Source organism: Zonotrichia leucophrys, chromosome 3 (assembly GCF_028769735.1).
Source record: "Zonotrichia leucophrys gambelii isolate GWCS_2022_RI chromosome 3, RI_Zleu_2.0, whole genome shotgun sequence".
NCBI classification, from domain to species: Eukaryota; Metazoa; Chordata; class Aves; order Passeriformes; family Passerellidae; genus Zonotrichia; species Zonotrichia leucophrys.
The window spans coordinates 80929454-80948910 of NC_088172.1; the positions used below are offsets into that span (position 1 = coordinate 80929454).

At 38.3% G+C, this 19457-nt stretch overlaps 1 protein-coding gene across 1 annotated transcript in view; it reads left to right on the top strand.

Moving 5' to 3' along the window:
* THADA (THADA armadillo repeat containing) overlaps positions 1-19457 on the top strand; it is a 151844-nt gene that overhangs the window by 23018 nt on the left and 109369 nt on the right. Inside the window, exons 22-26 of the mRNA XM_064708992.1 lie at positions 8-117; positions 7299-7431; positions 10056-10169; positions 11296-11418; positions 12078-12169. Coding sequence (XP_064565062.1) covers positions 8-117; positions 7299-7431; positions 10056-10169; positions 11296-11418; positions 12078-12169 — 572 coding nt within the window. The remainder of the gene's footprint in view (positions 1-7; positions 118-7298; positions 7432-10055; positions 10170-11295; positions 11419-12077; positions 12170-19457) is intronic.

A 19457-nucleotide genomic window follows, 5' to 3' on the forward strand; every position in this document is an offset into this window, starting at 1 on the left:
CTTTTAGGTTAAAAATATTGGTGATTACTTTAAACATCATCTGCTGCAATCAAGGCACAGGGGTGCATTTGAGTTGGCATATGCTGGCTTCGTGCAACTTACAGAAATGCTTTCCAGGTAGAGGATGGACAACTTGCTGTGCTTTTAATACAAGTTTTAACCACTTTTGGCATTGTCCCTGAAGTTGAGCTGTGCAGGCAGATCCTTGCTTTCATGTGGATTTTATTTAAGTTTGGTGTAGGCATGATTATGACAGTTAGATGATGTCTGTGACTTGGACTACAATACTTATGGTTAGAGATGGTGCTTAGGCATTGAAAAATGATACAGACATATAATGCTTGCTGCATTTTTCTTCATTTCTGGCATCTTAGTTTCCTGAACAGCTCTTAAAAGCTCTTGGGGAAAATAGGAGTGTAGAGTTCTTCCATTTCACTCCCCTTTTGTGGTCCTTTGTGAAAATGTATGCCAGACTTTTTGCTTTAGCCAGGACATTTTCTTGGAAACTTCTATTACCTGTCACAGAGTTGGTTATTGTGACATTTGGAAGACTACCTGACAGTGCATCACAGGGTGTGATATGCACTCTGGCTTTTTTCTTTCCCCTTGTAACTTTATCTTTTCCTAGAAGAACTAAATGAACAGAATTGTCCTGAGGTCTGGGCAAGATCATTGGAATTTCCATTACATGCTTAGCTACTGATTTCAAGTGCTGGTTATGTTTCTTTGTGGTATACAGTGTTTATATCCTATCCATGTTTTAATAAGACAAACTAAAATTTCTACTGACTAGGTAGAGTTTGTTGCGTTTTTTTGCTGTTGGGGTTTTTTTTAATATGAAAGACCAGTCAGATTTTCAATGTGAAGTACCTATATTTTCACACCAATGGTAGGCTAAGTAACCAATGTTCCCCTTTTGCCCCACCTCAGCCAGTTTGAGGTGCAGATCTGTCTCTTCTTTGTTTCGTACTGGAAACAGTTTTGGTGCTTTTAGTGCAGACTGGCTGGCTGGTCAGGTGTGTCCCCTCAGAAGATTTTCCCAGCAGAGCTGAGGCTTGGTCTCTGCTACAGGATGCTGGGTGAGGCTGCTGCATCTGTGTAGCAGCACTGCTGCAGAAATGGCATTTGACACGTGGTGGTGTTGGCTCTGTGTGCCAGAGGGATGTTAAACTGCATGCCATGATTCTCTTGGTGATCTCTCTCGGTCTCCAAGGTACATTATTTTCTTTCAGGTATTAGCAATCTGAGGGATTTCAAATTGGATTGAAGAGTTTGAGTGCTCACACAACCTTGCTTTACACTTGGTTGTTTACTCAAAAAGAAAAAAAAAAACTTATTGCTTATCTTCTTGCCTGTCCATATGTTTTATATACACTTACTTTGTTTCCTTATTTTGTTTCTGCTTTGCTGATAGAGAAGCCTCAAACCCTTCTCAGTGCACCTATATAATCTGGAAAATTTCGTTTCCTTATTTAAACATTGGGGTGTTCTTCTGCACCATGGAAACTTGGTTCAGGAAGTTCTAAGGTGATATAAGTTTTCTCCCATCAGCGTGAAGAGAGAGTCTGGCCATCACAGTAATACAGTTTATAAAAAAAGAAAACAACCAACAAACAGACCTTTTACTACCACGACTCTGTCTGGGAGGAGAAAGAAAGTAATCCAGGCAGGTGCAGCCCCACTGGTCTGATCTCAGTCAATATGCAGGCCTCTCTTGTAGCAAAGGCAAAATAAAAAGCAGGGAATAATGAAAGACATGTAAAACATGCAGTCACTTTATAGCCGACTCACTATTTTTCTTTGATTTTCAGTTTTGAAATTTCTTTTAGAAGCTGAGGCAAATAGAGTAGAGCAAATATGCCTAGATTTTGGAAAAGTTGTTGATGTGTTTGGTGCCCCTTCTGCTTTCTGCCATTGTATTTAATGGATCACAATCCACTTAACAGCAGCCTTATGTTAGGTTGGAAAATGAAGAGCCAAGCCCAAGAGAACTCTGCTTGCCTGAAAATTATTCAGACATTAAGTGATATGTATGTATCATCCAAAACAAAAGCCCTCCAAAATTAAGGAAGTTTCCTCTTTTGAATTAGCAGATGTCTGTTACAATTTTTTTTGTTATCCATATTGCCTAGCATTTTTTAAGTTAAGATACTTCAAGCAGAGCAAGTGTTCCTTTGGGAAAAAAGATTTATAAGAACTGGAGAGCAGCTCTGTGGATGTACATTAGTTTCAAGGAAAGACAATATTTTCCAGGAACTACAGGTCTCAAGGCTTATATTTGTATTTAAAACAAAGGAGAAAGGAGACTGATACCAGAACAGGAAATGACTCTTTGATTTGGTCTCCTGGGACATGAGGAATATTTTGAGACTCTCCTCCAAAAGGGAGGAATCAAGTCTCAGTGATTGCAGCTGCCTTGCAGGTCTGTTGATTGTCATGGAGCCTTTCCATGTCCCCTGCTGCAGCTGGGGGCTCCATTCTGCCCTGGATCTCAGCTGGCCTGCCTCTCTCCACAGCTGAGGGGCTCATGGGCAGTCCTGGAGCACGTGTGTCAGAGTTTGTATTCATTTACTGCTGTGTCCACAAATGCCAGAGCAGAAAGCTTTTGTCCGGGGCAGCTTATCATAGTGTACAGCTTTGCATGATACCTTGCTGAGCAGGATTGAATTTTAGATGTGCAGAAGGATCCCTGACACTTGAATTTGTTTTTTCTGTAAAGCACAGTGAAAAACCTGTCACTAAGACTGTGCCAGGCATTTATGAATGACTCCAGCTGAACATAGTCTTTCACTTATTTCTAGCCAAACACTGTTTTAAAGACTTTTTGCTGCAGTGTCTTTATCTGACCTTGCTTTTAGCTTACAACCCTTAAACACCAGTCCTTATAAGAACCAAGAACAGACTTGTTTTCTAGACAGAATGATGGTATTCAGACCTGTTTGAGCTAGTGGTGAAAGAAAAATATTTCCTCTGCAGAGATTTCTTAGAAACTTGATGAAATTGATCTGTCTTGAAATTGGGATGTAAATTGCTGAGTCTGCTCTAATATGCAAGTTACCATTCTTCTGTTTCCCTGTTGATACTCCTTCTGGGAGTGTCCTGCTCTCTTTTTCATGCCTGCTTAATGTTGCCTGCAGCTGCACCTTCAGAAAACCATACAGTTACATAACAAGCAACATTCATGTCAATGAAATAAGCAATATGCTTTTAAAAAGGGTATTTCCTGTCAAAGGTCTGGAGAAATTAAAAATGCTCATTTGGTCTGATACCATGGTGATTCAGGAAAATCAGAAATCTGTTTTAAACTTGAAAACTTGAATCTCCTGTAGTCCTTATTACTCAAGCAATTTCTCTGTCCCAAATGACATTTTGCCTGCTTTACATTTCTTTTATTCAGTGATCTCTTTGCTGAGAGATCAGGTAGATTTCTGGAAATCTGAAATGGTGTTGCATAGTTATGGTGGTAGTGCTTTGCTTCACTGAAGTTGCAGAATGCAAGTGTAAGGTTTGGGAAGAGTAATGTCATACAGTGCAATGTGTTTACTTAAGAATAATTTATTTTGAAAACTTTCAAATATTTGATTGGAACCTAAATAGTGGTGAGCACTATTTTAGGGGATGCAATAAGTTAGGTTCATAACAGTTTTGTGGAAAGCTGTAATTTACTGCATGATGAAAATCATGCTTTTCTTTTAAAAATGTTTAATCTGTCAGTATCAGTGAAAATTACTTATCTGTACCTAGTCAGTGTCTGGTCTTCTGTAATATTTCTTTTGGGGAACACTAAGCCTTAGCAGCAAACTCTGCTTCTGTCTCATTTTCTTGCTCAGAAGTGACTGTTGCTCTTTGCTTTCCCAGCCTGCTATGATCTGCCAGGAGGACTTGTAAAATGGAAATATTGCTAATGGACTTTCTAGTGAAACTTACCAATATTGTAAATAACCTTTTAGCAAAAGTATAATCGCAGGTGTGAAGGAAAGTGTGTTGAAGGGAGAGAAAGAAACCAGGGGAAAAACACTGCTCTTATATATTGAGATGTTTGTAGTGTTAGGAAATACATGACATAAGGAAGCATGAAATACAATGTTAAGGCAGTGCTCAGGTTGAAGATGTATTAATTTTAAACACTGTTCATGTTTTCCCTCCCATATCTTTCCCTGCTTGCTGTGAGAGAGATATGGGGTAATGATACTGTCTGAAATTTTGAAGGCACCCAAGGTTCTCTCTGCTCTGCTTTGCCCAAAGAGAACCCTCAAACCCTTCTCAGTGCACCTCTATAATCTGGAGAATTTTGTTTCCTGTAGAGTAGATGCTATGAAAAGGAGGATGCAAGTGGAAGGACTTGGTAGTTTCAGAGGAGTTGTTCTTAAAAGCAGACTTGTAACTGGAATAGTAGTGTGTTTTTGAGGTTAGATGCTAGTCTCTGAAGTACCAGGGGCAATATTGTGTCTATAAAAAATGGGAATCACATTACTTACGTGAAAAAGAATAATACTGCAGGCCTGTTGAGAGAGAAAAAAAATGGTGATAGAAACCCACTTTTTTCTGCTTACAGGGATTGGAATCACTGAATTCTGGATATACACATGTAGAATAATGCTTGTGGTCCTGAGATGTTTATGCCACAAGGCATTTGCATCCAGGAGGGCCAAATTCAAGATTGACCCATTGTTAACACACCATTTATTTCAGATAGGAGTAAATACAGATATATGACTTATGGAGAGGAGTTTAGCTTTAACTTAGGATTGTCAGGCTTTTGTACTCATTGATACTGAACACAGAAGGGGTTTGGGGCATGGATGAAATCGTTTAAACTGACAGATGAACAGAGAGAAAATTGTGGATTACACTTAATGTACTGCATCTTAAGTAATTTGTGTATCAACTTACTGGGTTGCATTTTCATTATCAACAATATTTGTTTGATCTGGTAGAAATAATCACTATTTCATTCTGGAAAATGACATTTCATCTTGAGGCCTTAATTTTTTTTTTATTGTAAAGCTTCGTTATTCTTAAAATTTAGGGCCACCTGCTTCTTATGACAATATTCTTCTTGCCAGACCACAAGGAGACAGAGCTGCCAAGTGGAAGGGAGTAGTCCTCTCCATTGCCAAGTCAATAGTCTCTAATGTTTCTAACTCTACAGCAGTAACTCTTTCACCTTCTAATAAATAAAAGTGCATTGGTGGGTGACTGAACAAGGTAGAATTACTTGTGGTAAGATCAAAGCAGTTTGACTTGAAGGGAGTCTGAAGTTTATTTGACTTGAGTATGCTTCTCCTCTTTCTACTAATAGTGAGAAGAGAAGGATCCCTCAGTTTACTTAAGAATAAAATATTCAGTGTGCTACACAGCAAATTGTAAATATTTCCTTAATGCTTTACTTTGTGCTTCTCTGCACCCCAGCAGATGTAGGTATTTCTCATGGGTGTTCATGTTAATGCTAAGATAACACACTGAAGAGATGAGCACTGTTCTCTGAGTGATTGAATGGAGACATTTAAATTCTGCTTAGCTAGGGAGGTAAGACCAGGTGTCTCCATGATCAGAAGGAGCAGATTTTGCAGAATGTGCTGATGTGGATGAAGAGAACTGCAAAGTAGTGTCTTAATTGCTGAGACTCGTGGAGGAGATTTGCAAGAAATTTTGTGTGGTCTCAATCCTAGAGTTGTATCCTCATTGTGTACCCAAAAGTGAGCAAAGGAAAGCATCCTGAGAGTAAGCCAGGGCAAACACTTATCAGCAAAAGAGAGTAGTTAAAAGAAAAGAGAACTCACTGTGAGTTTCCAGGTTAGTCTGATTGCCTCTGTCATGGGCTTGGGGCAGGAAGTTCCTTTCTTTATGCCATGGTGTGAGATGAGGAATTGCTTGTGATGCCCAGTTCTTGTTGAGCTCTGGACTGGTGCTTTGCATTCTGACTGCCCTTTTGAAGAGGTGCTGCCCTTAAAAAATGTGGAGAATGCCTGGCAGCAGTGTAGGAAATGTGGTGGAAATCCTGCAGGAATTATTGAAGAGTAAGAAGTGTCCTGTGTCTTCTGCTGACCTGTCTGGCACTTCCTGTGACCTCAGGTTTCTGCATTACTACTGTTCTGTGGTTTTTTGTAAAAGAAGGAAATGTGTGTTTTGCTACAGATTAAAGCCTCATTTATTGTTCATGATCAGGTTTTTAGACAATGTAAATTCTTGCTTTAAGAGGAGGATGAAGAAGGGAATAGATGTAGACCTTCCATTAGATTTTGGTTTTCACATCAGTACCTGCTGCCTTTCACCTTTGCTTTTAAATTCTTTATTTCAGTCACCCAGGTAGAAAACTTGATTGTAGTCTTACTGTAGGTCTCACTACCTCATCATGAATTTAATTATAGTTTATATTTTTAGGTAAGGCAAGTCCTGCATGGTTGAGATAGTTGCAGCTGTATTGCCCACAGTGATGAATTATTTCTTCTACTCTGAATCACCTATCAAACCAGTGTGACAGGTTTTAATAACAATGTCCTGTTAATAGAAATTTTTGTAACAATGAATGAGCCTTTTGGAACATTGACATGAGATTAATGGGCTGGTGTTGCACACTGAATGTGGTACATTTTATTGAACTTGAACAGCACCAGTAATTAAAGTAGACTTGAGTTTTTCCTTGGAAGTTGTTTGCTTTCAGGCAATGCTGAGTTTTAGAACTGCAGAGGAGGAGTATTTGATGATAGGAGAGCAGTTGAGGGGCTTTACAAAAAGTTTGACTGACTTAGTATTGAAAAGAGCACAATGTCTTGTTTTTAATTCCTTCCATTGCTCCGAGCTTTGCATGGTTATTTACATAATGTGTACTTACTTTGAGGGGCTTCAGATTCAGTTTGTATGTTTATAAACATCAATAATAGTATAAAGGGGCGTACATCAGCTACTGTGTGGCAGCAGAGATATAAATTTGTGAAGTGTCACTTCCTACACAGTGGCTGATGTGCATATGTCCTTGCCTTTTTTCTCCAGAACATGGTAATAATTTTTGGCAGAAGGGACTGGTTGCAGTAAAACACAGAATCTTGTTTTCAGTACAGTTAAATGTATTTTGCTAGTGGCACTTTATAAGTAGGGTTAATAGTATTTGTACCAACACTGGAAAAAAATATACACTTTTGTTAAATTTAAACTGATTTCATAATAAAAATCTGTACACGTGCCTGGAGATGTTAACATACAGTTAGAAATACTTATTCAGGTTGCTCAATGCTTTCTTTGACTTTGTCCTTGTTTATTCACTTGTTTGATGTTTCTTATGTATCTGTTTGATGCAGATGTAACAGTGAGAGTCTGCACAAGATGCCAGAGCACTGGCTAAGCTGTGTGTTAGAAGAAATTAAATCTTGTGATCCTTCTTCCACACTGTGTGCAACCCGACGGAGTGCAGGAATCCCATTCTACATACAGGTACCAACTTGTGTCACTGCCTCTGATTTAAATATATTCTCCAGAAATGGCATTTTAAAAAAAGGAAATTGCATATTTATTTTTCCCACTTCAACCCCTTTTGATCAAATAATTATTTGGGTTTTTTAATACACATTTTTATTGCCTTTGTGCAACCAAGAAGCTGTTTGTAATTAAGCCATGTTTGACATCTCAGTTCTATTGACTGTTGAGATTTTTGGCTTGTGGTAGATTTCAATGGCATTCTAAAGACTGTGTAAGCTTTGTGTTACAACTGTAATAATTCTGGCAAATTCACAAATTAATTCACAGATTAAATAAGGCTTTAACTATGTGCTGCTTCAGTGTGAAGTAGCAGAATATGAACAGACCTTCCCAGAATTGCAAAATGGTGGCCTGTTAAAGACTGGAAAGAACTTGGGAAGGCCACTCACCAGCAATAAAGCACAATAGTGTCACACTGCCTGGTGTTGACTGGAGTCTCAAGTGCAATGAAGGAGTACATTGCTGAAGATTTCTGTCTGAGAACATGGGGCCATGCTCCCACATTCTTCCCACTCCCTGTGTTACCTTCAGCTCCATCAATCCCAGCCCTTTTGACTTCTGCCAAGTTCAGAACTGCTGGCAGGATGGAGTTTTGTCTCTGCTTGAAGTGTCACCTCTTGCTGAGTGCCCCACATTATGCAGCACCTCATCTGCATGCTTGAGGGATCAGTCACTGCAGAGTTGCTTCTGCAGATTACACTTCACCTATTTTCATTCCTTTGTTCCTTAAAGCAGCCATATTTGCTTTCCCCTAAATTAACCTCCATGATCTTGATTTTCAACCAGTTTTCTAAGACAGGAGTCCAAGAGTAACAGTATGGTTTGTAACTTTCTCCACTCTCAGAAGTACAGTCTCAAGCACGTTCCAAGGATCTGAGGGACTGCTGGGAGCAAGCTCTCCCTGCCAGAATAATTCATCTTGCTTGTTTTCCACTCTGAGTTTGCCCTGAGAAAGTTGAGGCAGCCAGCTTCTGTCTGACCTCTAATGTCAGTCACAGCCTGCTCCTGGCTTTGCTAGATGTGTGTGCAAGGCAGCAGAGATCAGAAGTAGGGCACTGGCTTTAGAGACATTTTTCCTGTTCAGTTTCAGCACTTAAATATCTTTCTCACTTCTAAGAGTAAGTTGTCTGCAGAAAAAATGTGATGATTTCATGTTTTCTGGTTTCCCCATTCACACCACACAGTTTGAATCTAGTGGATATTATCTAATTTTAACCTTGACAATATGGGAAAAAAGCAGCATGTTTCAATCAGTCTTTTATGTAAAAATTTAGGTTGCTGTAAGGACTAGGTGGACCCAGTGATATCCCTCTGCATGTGTAATCTGCATTTGGATAAATAGGTCAGAGGCTTCTTTTTTGACAGCTCTGGAAGAGTACAGAGTTTAGTCAATTAGCAGGAAAGTTTAAAATTAACATTGGGATTAGTCTGAAATAAACTGTTTTCATACTGTAATTTTATAGTAAAGAGAGATGGTAGTGTTCTTTGGAAATAGTTTTGAATGTGTCTGTAGATTCAGTAAAATGAGTTGAACCTTCAATGCCTTGTGGCATTTAGATAATAAAAATATGAGCTGTAATGTGTATCCTAACAGCAGTAAAAGAAGGATATTTTATTACTGCAGTGTGGTCTCTTTGCTATTTTCATCCTATGCTGTGTTCTTGTGAACTTAAATACATATATTTTAATGAGAATATGTAATTTTTTAGATTATAACCATTCCATGACCTCTTTTAAATAGGAATGCTATTACTGTAAAGGTGCAGTTCCATTTAGTGGGTGGGAAAATATGGTTTTCAGCTTTAACATTATGAAATTTTAGTCTTCAGGTCATTCTCCTCTCTTTCATACTTCATGAACACCTTTTTTTTCCCCACCTGCCCTCTCTGTTTCTCCTATCATTAAAGATACTGATACACTGACAGAAACTACTCCTGGGTTTCTGCCTAAGCTCTGAAATTCATTTGGTTCTTACTGATGCTGAACAGACTCTAGGCCCCAGAGCTCAAATAGATAATAATCTTTTATTGGTAATAAATGATTTATGATTATCAATTTGTCCTGACTTGGAAAAATTCAACAAGAGCAACTAGATAAAGAGAGAGGCTGTTCTAAATTCAGTCCTGAAGTTTAGAGAACTAGTTCTAGAGTATTTTCATCTCAGCTGGCTGTCCAATCCACTGAAATGCTGTTTGGAGAGGGATGTATCTCTTCCCTTTTTTCAAAAATGTGCTGCTTGTTTTATCCTGTGTTGCAAACCAGAATTTATTATTTGGCCAGCCCTTGTCATCTCATATAGATGTTATTAACCTTAAAAAAAATCCATACTAGGAAATGTAAGTATGTGTAGTACCGCAGATACTTTTGCTGTCCAAAATGCTATGATTTGTATACTGACAAGCTTTGAACAAAGCTGAGTTGAAACTGAAGCTTCATTTTTTGTAAATTTTTCTTAGTCATTCTGTATGGTCAGAAGCTAGGCTGTGATATGGTAAATACAGGAATGAGAGAAGAACTGGTAGTAAAAAAAAAATGCCTAGAAGCACCTGATTTTTAATTTTTTTTTCTCCTTTCTATAGGCTTTGTTGGCATCAGAACCAAAGAAGGGCAAAACAAATTTGCTGAAAATGGCAATGAAAGAATTGATATCTCTGGCTGCACCTTTGAATGAATCTTTAAGTGTAATTCCACAGGTAAAGTTCAGCCTCTCATCAAAAGGCAAATGTCAAAAGTGTGTTTACACCATTTGAAGCAGTTAAGAGTGTGTGTTTTTAATGAGGATATTCTGTTGTTACTCTCTATAGCTAGATTTTAGAAGCTTTGCATGTGTAAAGGTTACAAAGTTACTGTAAAACATACTAAAAAGTGGATTGGGCATAATTCCATAGTTTTTTTCTAGTACAGCCAATGAAGTCATATATGAGCAATTTACTGCCTCGAGTACATTTTTAAACAGATAGATAAGTAACTTCCTTTTTACAAGTTTGTAGCTGAACAAGCAAGCTTTGCTTACATTTAAAGTAAATAAATGAGTTATTTATGCATGAATCATAGTAAAACACTACATGAAAACTGATTTTAGTCATACTTAGTAACTTCTAAAACTTAATACATACATAAAAAAAATATTTTAAAGGCAAGACCTTTATCTTCAAAATGTTATAATTTGCTTTCTGTCTGTTTGTAAGTGCAAGCCATAATTTTTTCCCAATACACAGAAGGATGTCCTAATGGCTCTGCCAGATTTTCTGCTGGTATAAATTTATGTAGCTTTGTCAAAGTCTGAAGCTACATGTGTTACCACCTTCCCTTACAGAGGGTAGAGAAATGTCAGAAAATGCTCCACATGGTAGAGCAAGCCTGGTTGTCAGTTTTAGCTTAATATTGCCCTCCTGTGAGCTGTAGTTTATTTTTTCTCACAGTATCCACAGTGTGTGAAGAATGTTGGAAAAGATGATTCTGAACTTCAAAAGTTATTTTTACAGCCATGATAAGCTAAGGATAAAAGAATGTTGGCCTTCACTTGCATTGCCTGGACTGTAATTATTAGAGGAATATATTTTTAAACTATAACTGCTATTAACTGTGTTTACTGCAGCACTATTTTAATGTATTTTTAAGCAGCAGTATTGCTTGTATTTAATATGGAAATAAAGTGCTGTAAATGTGAGTATAGATGGTTTTTGCTTTGCATATTCACTGTTTTTACATAAATGAAATTTATGTAAAAATTTAAATCTTCACTGTAATTATGTAAATGAAATTTAAGATATTTACTTATGAATTTATACTTTTCATATATTTCTTCTCCCACCACAGGTTCATGCTTTAAATATCCTCCGGGCACTGTATAGGGATACACGTTTAGGTGAAAACATCATGCCTTATGTTGCAGATGGAATAAAAGCATCAATTCTAGGGTTTATGTCACCTGTCTGGGCAGTAAGTTAATTCTTCATTTTGCTTCTCCAGTTTACCAGGATATAGAGTGGTCCTGTTCAGTGAAGCTTTGGTCATGTTTATAAATGGCAGTATCACAATTTCGGGAATGTAATATTTTAAGGTACAGTAAAAAATAATGTAGACTTGCAAAAAATTCATCATTTTGGTCTTGTTTTTTTGGTTTTGTTTAATTTTTCTTAATGTGAAGTGCTGATCTCCACAAAAAGTAGGGACAAAGATTACGTTATAGATTAAAGTCTCTCTAGCTGTTAAATTTTGAGTCAGTGCACTTAGCTAGTAAGAAGTGCATTTGCATTCATTCTCACTGTTACTTTGCTCTTGAATTAAAGATCCCATATGGCATGTTCGGGTAGAACACTTCATGATCTTCTCTGCATAAGGGTGAATGCTTTGAACCACTAAAAATCTGGATACATTCCCTGTAATAAAGATAGGCATCTCCAAAGAGCCTGACCTTTCCAGTAGGATCATCTTCATTGGAAGGATGCTCTGAATTAATAGTTTCCATGTGCTGACCTGTAGCTTGCTTTTCACTCAGTTGTTATTTTTTTTTGACTGTACATTAATGGCTGTATTTAAAAAAAAAATCATACATTTCAAAGGGATTTTTCAAACACAGTTCTTACTTTTTCCTCTAGGTACGAAACTCATCTACACTTCTTTTTAGTGCCCTGATTACAAGAATTTTTGGAGTTAAAAGAGAGAAAGATGAAAATTCCAAAAAAAATAGGTAAGTTTCACTTTGTATCAGATACAAGTTTGCAAAACATGACCTTAGCCAACAGCAATTTGAAAATGTTGCTTGCTTTATGGATATATTTGAATCAGGATGTTAGAGGAACGTCTAGCTGTGCTTAAATCGTGCTTCCAAGAGGTAAGTGGTAGGGCCAAAAATATCTATTGTTAAACACAGAGTTAATTTGTACTCAGGTGCAATTTCTCAGGAGTGGAATGTTGCTGGGAGGTTTTGCTGCTAGTGGCTCTTCCCAAAGCCAGGGGCTCTCATGGTCACAAAACAGACCTCTTGCTCTTAAGAGCAAAGAGAAAGGGGGTCAGAGAGAAGAGGTACAGTGGTTGTTGCAGAACACACGTGTTCACTTCCTTCTAGGGCAGGCCTGGAGTTAATTTCACCCCTACTTACTTGATTTTCCTCTTTAGTCTTCCTACTCTAGAACACTGTCATATCTCTTTCCTCCAAACTATAAAAATTGCAGCTTGCAGAGCCATTTCTCTTCCAAGGGATACTGGCCTTGGATTCTGTAGTCCTGCTTCAAATCCCTTACTATTTCACTTTATGTAAAAATAGTTCTCCTCTAACTCTTAAAACTCCCCAGTCCTGAGCATTCCAGTTTCTTTGCACCCTCCAGTTACTGCACAAGGACCCCTATGTTTTCTTTGGCCTCTTCCTTGAGCTTTTTCAGCAAACGAAGCATATCCATGCCAGCTCTCTGTAACTGAGGTTTCTGCTCTAGGAGGGATGTGAAAATAACCCTGGATGTAGAATAAACTCATTAAAAAGTATTCCTGGGTAAGCCTGTGGGGCCATAGAGTGGTCATGGTATGGATATTATGGTAACCATTTCAGAAATTCCTGATGGATTTTCACATCACAGGCAAGGCATGCAGTTTCTGAAAGAAGGCAGTTGTTCTAATTTACCTTCAGAAATTCCACCCCTTTTATCATGGTTCCTTACTGTTGATCTGTGTAACTAATAAATTTTTCATGCATATTTTGAAAAACTAGATGTCTTGGGATGATACTGCTCTGTCATCTTTTAGATGCTACATAGATCCCATTTTAGCTGTATGAAATAGTTGAGTTCAGGTGTCACTTGAAAAACTTTGTTACTGTACATGTATGAACATGAGGAAGAAATATAGGTGGGAAACTGAAGGGAGATTTCCCATAGCAAATAACTCTTTCCAGAAACAATTTGAGATGTTAACTGCTCTACTGCATGAAATTATTCTTGTTTTGTCACATATCCAAATCATTTCTAAATTCAGTCCTGTAACCCTCTTGTAGCTCAAGCAGAGCAGTAAAAAGTGTTTTTCACTTCTTGTCTTCCTACTTTTGTTATATAACAGCATTTAAAGTTGCTTTTTTCCTTTAATTTTTATATTGAGCACTTACTGAAAGAGATAGACACCCTGCTTTCTTAAACTTGTATCTTTGGGAAAAAAACTTGGCACTAACTACTGCAGTGGGAAGGCAAAGTGACTTCTCAAATGCATGCAGTGTGATGATCTATGGAATCTGAGATTTCTGTTTGTGAAGCTGCAGAAAATAATGCATTTGAGCTTCTGTTGGATATGGGAGATACCAGAACAAAGGATCTTTTATGTAGCTAAATTAAATTTTTTAATGACAATGTTAATTTTTATGTAACTGGACCTGTTGACTTGCTTCTCTGAAACTTTTGTTTACAGTAATTTCTCTATATTAATTTTAACCAAAAAATGTTAAAGCTGGGCTGACTTTATTTTCTTCATCATTTGATTAAGGGTTGTGCATTAAACATTGCATGAAATCACTTGTGCTGTTTTCCATGTGTGCTTGTCAGAACTGTGACACAGGGATTAGGAAGACACATTTAAGGCAGGTCTGTGAGATAGAGGAGGTATGAAAACAGGCAGAGATTTGATTTGTAGTTCCTGTCCCTGCAGGAGAGCCCCACAGGTGGGTATGAGGTGGGCTGTGTTTGGGAAGAGAGGGGTCTGTGTTTCTGTGGTTTGGCACCACGAGGTGTCACCCTTACTGCACAGCTCCCTGCAGCCTCATCCCTGGGTGCAGCTGTGCTTGGGTGCTTCTCTTCTGGAGCTTTAAACTCAAGGAGGGTTTTGCTCAAACAAAATTCATCTATTAAAACCAAGTAATTTTTTCCCCACTTCCAAAGCACTGGCATTTTCACACCTTGAATCTGTAGGAGCTTTTGTGAAAGTCACCTGGCTTTAGAATGCTTGTTCTGTTACCTTGAGGATATTCTGTTTACATTAAGGGACATCTGTCCAAAGACCAACTCTCCCATTAGCACCCTGCCTAGGTTTCCTAATCTAGGCTTCAGATTAGGTGGTTAAATCTGTCATTTTTGTGTCAGCAGGGAGTTAGGTTATTACTGGGCTGTTCTGGGCATCTTTATAGAAGAGGATTGACTTTCTGACTGGTTTCTCAAAAAGAGTTCCTATAATAGTGATAGAATTGGGGTGGTTTTTGTAGACTTTCAGAAAGAAGCTTTGCTGGAACATGAAGTATTGGTGCATCTTTTTAATTTTAGCATAGATGAAAAGGATGATGATTTGGAAAATTAATATGTGAAAAAATAACAGCTGTGTGCAGTCTTGCAAGTAGAAGAGAGAGGAGTTATGTGAAGGCTCTTTACAGTGGTCCATGTAACTATCCATATTGAGCATTTTCTTCTAGGGAAAATAAAGTTAGAACTCTTTGGCTTTTCTCTTTCTGAGAAAGACTGTATCAAAACTTCTAATGGTGCTGCAAGTGTGTGTGATGGTGTCTGTATATAGGTGTATGGGTGTGTATTTGGCTAAATGATGTTCTGAATTTCAGAGAATTTACATTTGTAAAATGGCCCAGTTAGCACTTTTATATACTTGATTTGGCAATACAATTTTCTTAAATGCTATGATAATTTAAAGTCTACAAGACTTGGAGTGAAATTCTAGCCAGATAAATTCAAAGAACTGTGGAAGATTGGATAGAAGCCGTTGTGTTGTGCCTGTTGATATTTGGTTACAGAAAGTGTGTTCTGCACAGACACATCATGGTGTGCTTTAGAGAAAATACCCCCATTTTCTGAGCCCTTCACAGCACAGGTGTTTGTGTTGGTGCCCTCAGACACTTACATGGCTGTGCCTCCTGCATCCTGGCTTGCCTGGCTAAGGTGGGACCAGCTGTGAGCTGTCCCCCAGCCCTGCTGCTGTTCAGCACTTGAGCTGTGTGCCCTGGGATCTGCCCTCCACCCAGGCAGTGACACAGGGAGGGGTCCCAGCTTCCAGGCACATCCTCCCTCTGCCTGCTCTGGTGTCACAGACTGACATCAGTTGGAAGAGAGCTGAAAGAACGGCTTGTTCCAATGCCCCTGCCATGGAAAGGGACACCTTCCACTAGACCAGATTGCTCCAAGCCCTATCCAACCTGGCCTTGAACACTCTGAGAGACAGGACATCCATAAATTCTCTGGGCAACCTGTTCCAGTGCTTCACAGTGAAGAATTTATTCCTGATATCTGATCTAATCCTGCCCTCTGTCAGCGTAAAGCCATTCTCTCTTGTCCTATCCCTACAGACTCTTATAAAAAGTTCCTCTGCAGCTCTCTTGGAGACACCACCCTGAGGGGCCCATTGAAGACCTGAGTACTGTGCTTGGTTTAATGTGAATTGATTGAATGGGGCTTGGGACAGCAAGGAGTTCTGTAGGCCACTGATTTTTTTGATTAAATGACCACTTCTTTTTTCTTCTGCAGTCAGTTTGCAATGTAGATTTGCTTATTCCATGCACTTTTGAAGAAGCTGGAGTATAGTGTGTGCTTCATAGTTCGTTTCTTTCATGGTCATTTCTTTTTTGTCTTAGTGTTGCTACAGATTGCAAATCATCTGAAGTAGATTTTTGTTGTAGGTGATTGTAGTTTCAAGTGTCACATAAAAAATTAGGATGTCTTGATATGAAGCTATATGTGTATTATGATAGTTAATGCAGCCCTGAAAATGAAAATAACTTACATGTGCAGTTAAGAAATTTCATTTCAAAATTAATTTCAGTTATCATAGAGGAGTTCTTTTCTGTCCAAAGGAGTTCCAGTAATAATAATGGTACTTTCACATATATGTGTATATATGTGTATGTCAAATATCTTTTTGGTCTGTAGTACAATATGCCTCTTTACTGCTTGTTAGTGAACCAGACACTTGTCATCAGATATTTGATGAGACTCTTCTTATCAAATCCTTGTTATTTCAGACTTTCTTTTTAAATTTTCCCCTCCTTCCATCCCAAAGGATAGGCATGATCAGGAATTGCCTTTGAGGCAGTTTGTCATTTGACTTAGAATAAGTTTCACTCTTTATGGTAATAAAAAAGGATCATCCTGGTTTATCTGAAAATGAATTTTTTTGATATGGAATACAGATGTTGCAGAGTCCTTGGGAAGAGTGACCGATGGCCTTAGGTATAGGCTGGGATTAAACGAAAGAGTGGGAAGGGGGAGAATTCCCTCTGCTTCTCACCTTTGGTGGAGGAGGTTTCAAGAAGGAAAAGCTTCAACTCTTTAATTAAAAACCAGGGTTTTAAGCAAGGCTGAGATGGTACTGTGCAACCTGATGATTTTTACATTTCAAAACTGGTGTATGTATGTATATATTTGCATTTTGGGAGGAGGGAAGCTCCTGTGTATTTATAGTGTAGTGAAGGGATAATGCATATGCTGGAAAATATTTTATTGTCAACACATTTTCTGTGGAGTTAATACTCACGCTGCCTGGAACTTGAGTCTGAATGCTGCCATGTTTTCAATGTTGGTTTAGATCTCTTTGTAAAGAAAGAAAACTTTTCTTGCCATCTACATTGTCTTTATTTTAATTTATAGCTTGTCAATAGATGTCAATGACTTCAAACTCTGGAAAGGGGAAACTTACCTTTTTAATTACAAAATGAAAACTATGTAGATGTTAACAGGTTATGAAGATGCCCTGCATGACTGCCCTCTGCTTTCCTTGTTTTTATTGCAAGTTGAGTGTTCAGCAGTGGTTGCTCACTAAGTGGTTGCTTGCACACTTGAAGGTCACAGAGTGAAATCAAATTAACTTCTAAAAGCACTTAAGTTCGTCTATTTTTTCTTCTAAATTATATGCTTTTTCTTTAATGTTAAGGTTTTTAAGACCATAAAGAATCACATTTAACGCTGTGAAATTTAGAGGGAAACAGTAAAAGTGAATGTTCTCATGCAAACCTCTCTTTTCATAACATTATCCCTAAATTAAATGATTCTGGTATTATCTTCCTTTTCTCTAAGCTCCTTTTGAGTTGTAGTTTCAAAAACAGACTACATCATATGTACATGATTCCTGTTACAGATCCCACTCCTGGCAGGCTAACACTTCCAATATTTCTAACTTAGCACCTGAAAAGTCTGTCTGACATCAAAGATGTTTTGTCAGCCTTAACAGCAAGCTTATTAGACATTTTCAGTGGATCATACTAAGCTCTGCAGGACTTCTGGGATGGGTCAGTGTTGCTCACAGAGGAGTGGCCAGTCCTGTTTTGGGGTAAACCAAAAGAAACATGAGTGGTACTAGTGTGGTCAGGTTGTAGTGGCCCATCAGAGTGGTAAAAGGGGATAGCTCTTAGGTCAGTGCCTGAGGGGATGCTCACAGTGACTCCAGCCCTTAAATGCTCAGTGCCAACATGGAGACATACCAGTGGCAGAATTCCCATGTGCCAGCTGAGGTCCAGCTCCATGTTAGGGATGGTGACCGGGGCTGTGGCTCCAGGAAGGCTGAGCCTCTCGTGCTGGCTCCAGCAGGGATGAGCTCCATTCACAGGACTGGCCTCACTGAGCTCTGGCCTGTGTGCTGAGCAGGGCTTGGGATTGCTGAGCTTGGATCCCATTAGTGATTCCCTAGTGGATTTTCTCTGGCAGCCTTGGCCTGTTGCAGCTTTCCAGTTGAAATACTGTGTCACTGACGGCGAGGTTTTGTGAGGTGACTGAGCCATTTCAGTGCCTCTGGTGCTTTTCCTCTGGCTCCTTGTGTTTCACTTTTTGCTGCTTGTTCCTTCTGTGGCACCTCAGTTGTTCTGGTGAATGCTTTCAAAGTAGTTATTAAGGATTTGTTGCAGTACATTGCCTTGTGAGGGGGTTGTTTTTGTTAAGAAGAAAAACCCCCTTGCCTTTCTGTGTGCCAAAAATAGACCACATTTATTTTGTTCAACTTTTTGTTTTTAATACTCCATCTCTCCTTTTTTATTGACTTTGACAGATTTAGAAGACTTAATCTTAGAAGTGTCTCAAGAAAACATGCAAAAGTTCAGGCTGACTCAGATAACCGTTACGGCTTTTGCTGATTAATAGTTCAATAACAATATGCTTGTTTAAACATTATTTTGAACAGGCTCCCTAAGTGCCTTTATAGCAAGAATAATGATGAAAAGGTACTATTAACTTGTAAGTTGAAGGTAAAATTTATGAAAGTTTTGTGCAGAAACAGAAACAAACTGAAAACAAGCTCCTAAACAAATCTGTTTCCCTCTGTGTTATTTCCTTAATTACTCTGTTTGTTTTGCAGGGCTAAACTAAAATTCTAAAATCCTCTGTAGCAGAAAATAGGGATTTTTCTTCTCAAGGCTGAAGAAACTCTTGCCTGTATGATTTCTGCTGGTTTTTGGAACACAGTGTGTGTCTTTCTCTTTTTGATAAAGTACCTAAAATCTACAGAACCATTTTTAGTTCAAGATCTTACCTTGTCTATACAGAGTCAGAAAAGCAATAACCTACATAAATCCCAGTCACATTTCTGGGGCCCAAAACACAGTTAAATCATTGCTTTAAATCAGTGCAAACGTGTATCTCTGGGAGTATCTTCATAACATCCTGTCTTAAGTCAGCCCCAGAAAATAGAAAGATGAATGTGGTAAAATTAGCTGAATGAGTTTACCCAAAGTGAAACATCCTTCAACTATATATGCTGGCCCAAGGTAACTCCAGTTCATTCATTTGTTTTAAATAAACTAGGGGCATAATGTTAATGTTTGTTTCTAACAAGTGAATGAAATTCATTCTATAAAACAAAAATTAGTGTAAACTAGCCACATGAGTAGGTAATTTCATTTCTCCTGTAGTGATAAAAGTTTTAATTAGTATGAATGGTGGTAATTATTCTATTTTGATCTGTGCATATTATATATATCCCTTATTCATTAACTGTGCTAAGTAAAAAGCAGCTACTCCTCACAAAATACTGCCAGAGAGAAAGTGTGGATTATTGGAGCTGAAATTTACAATGCTAAG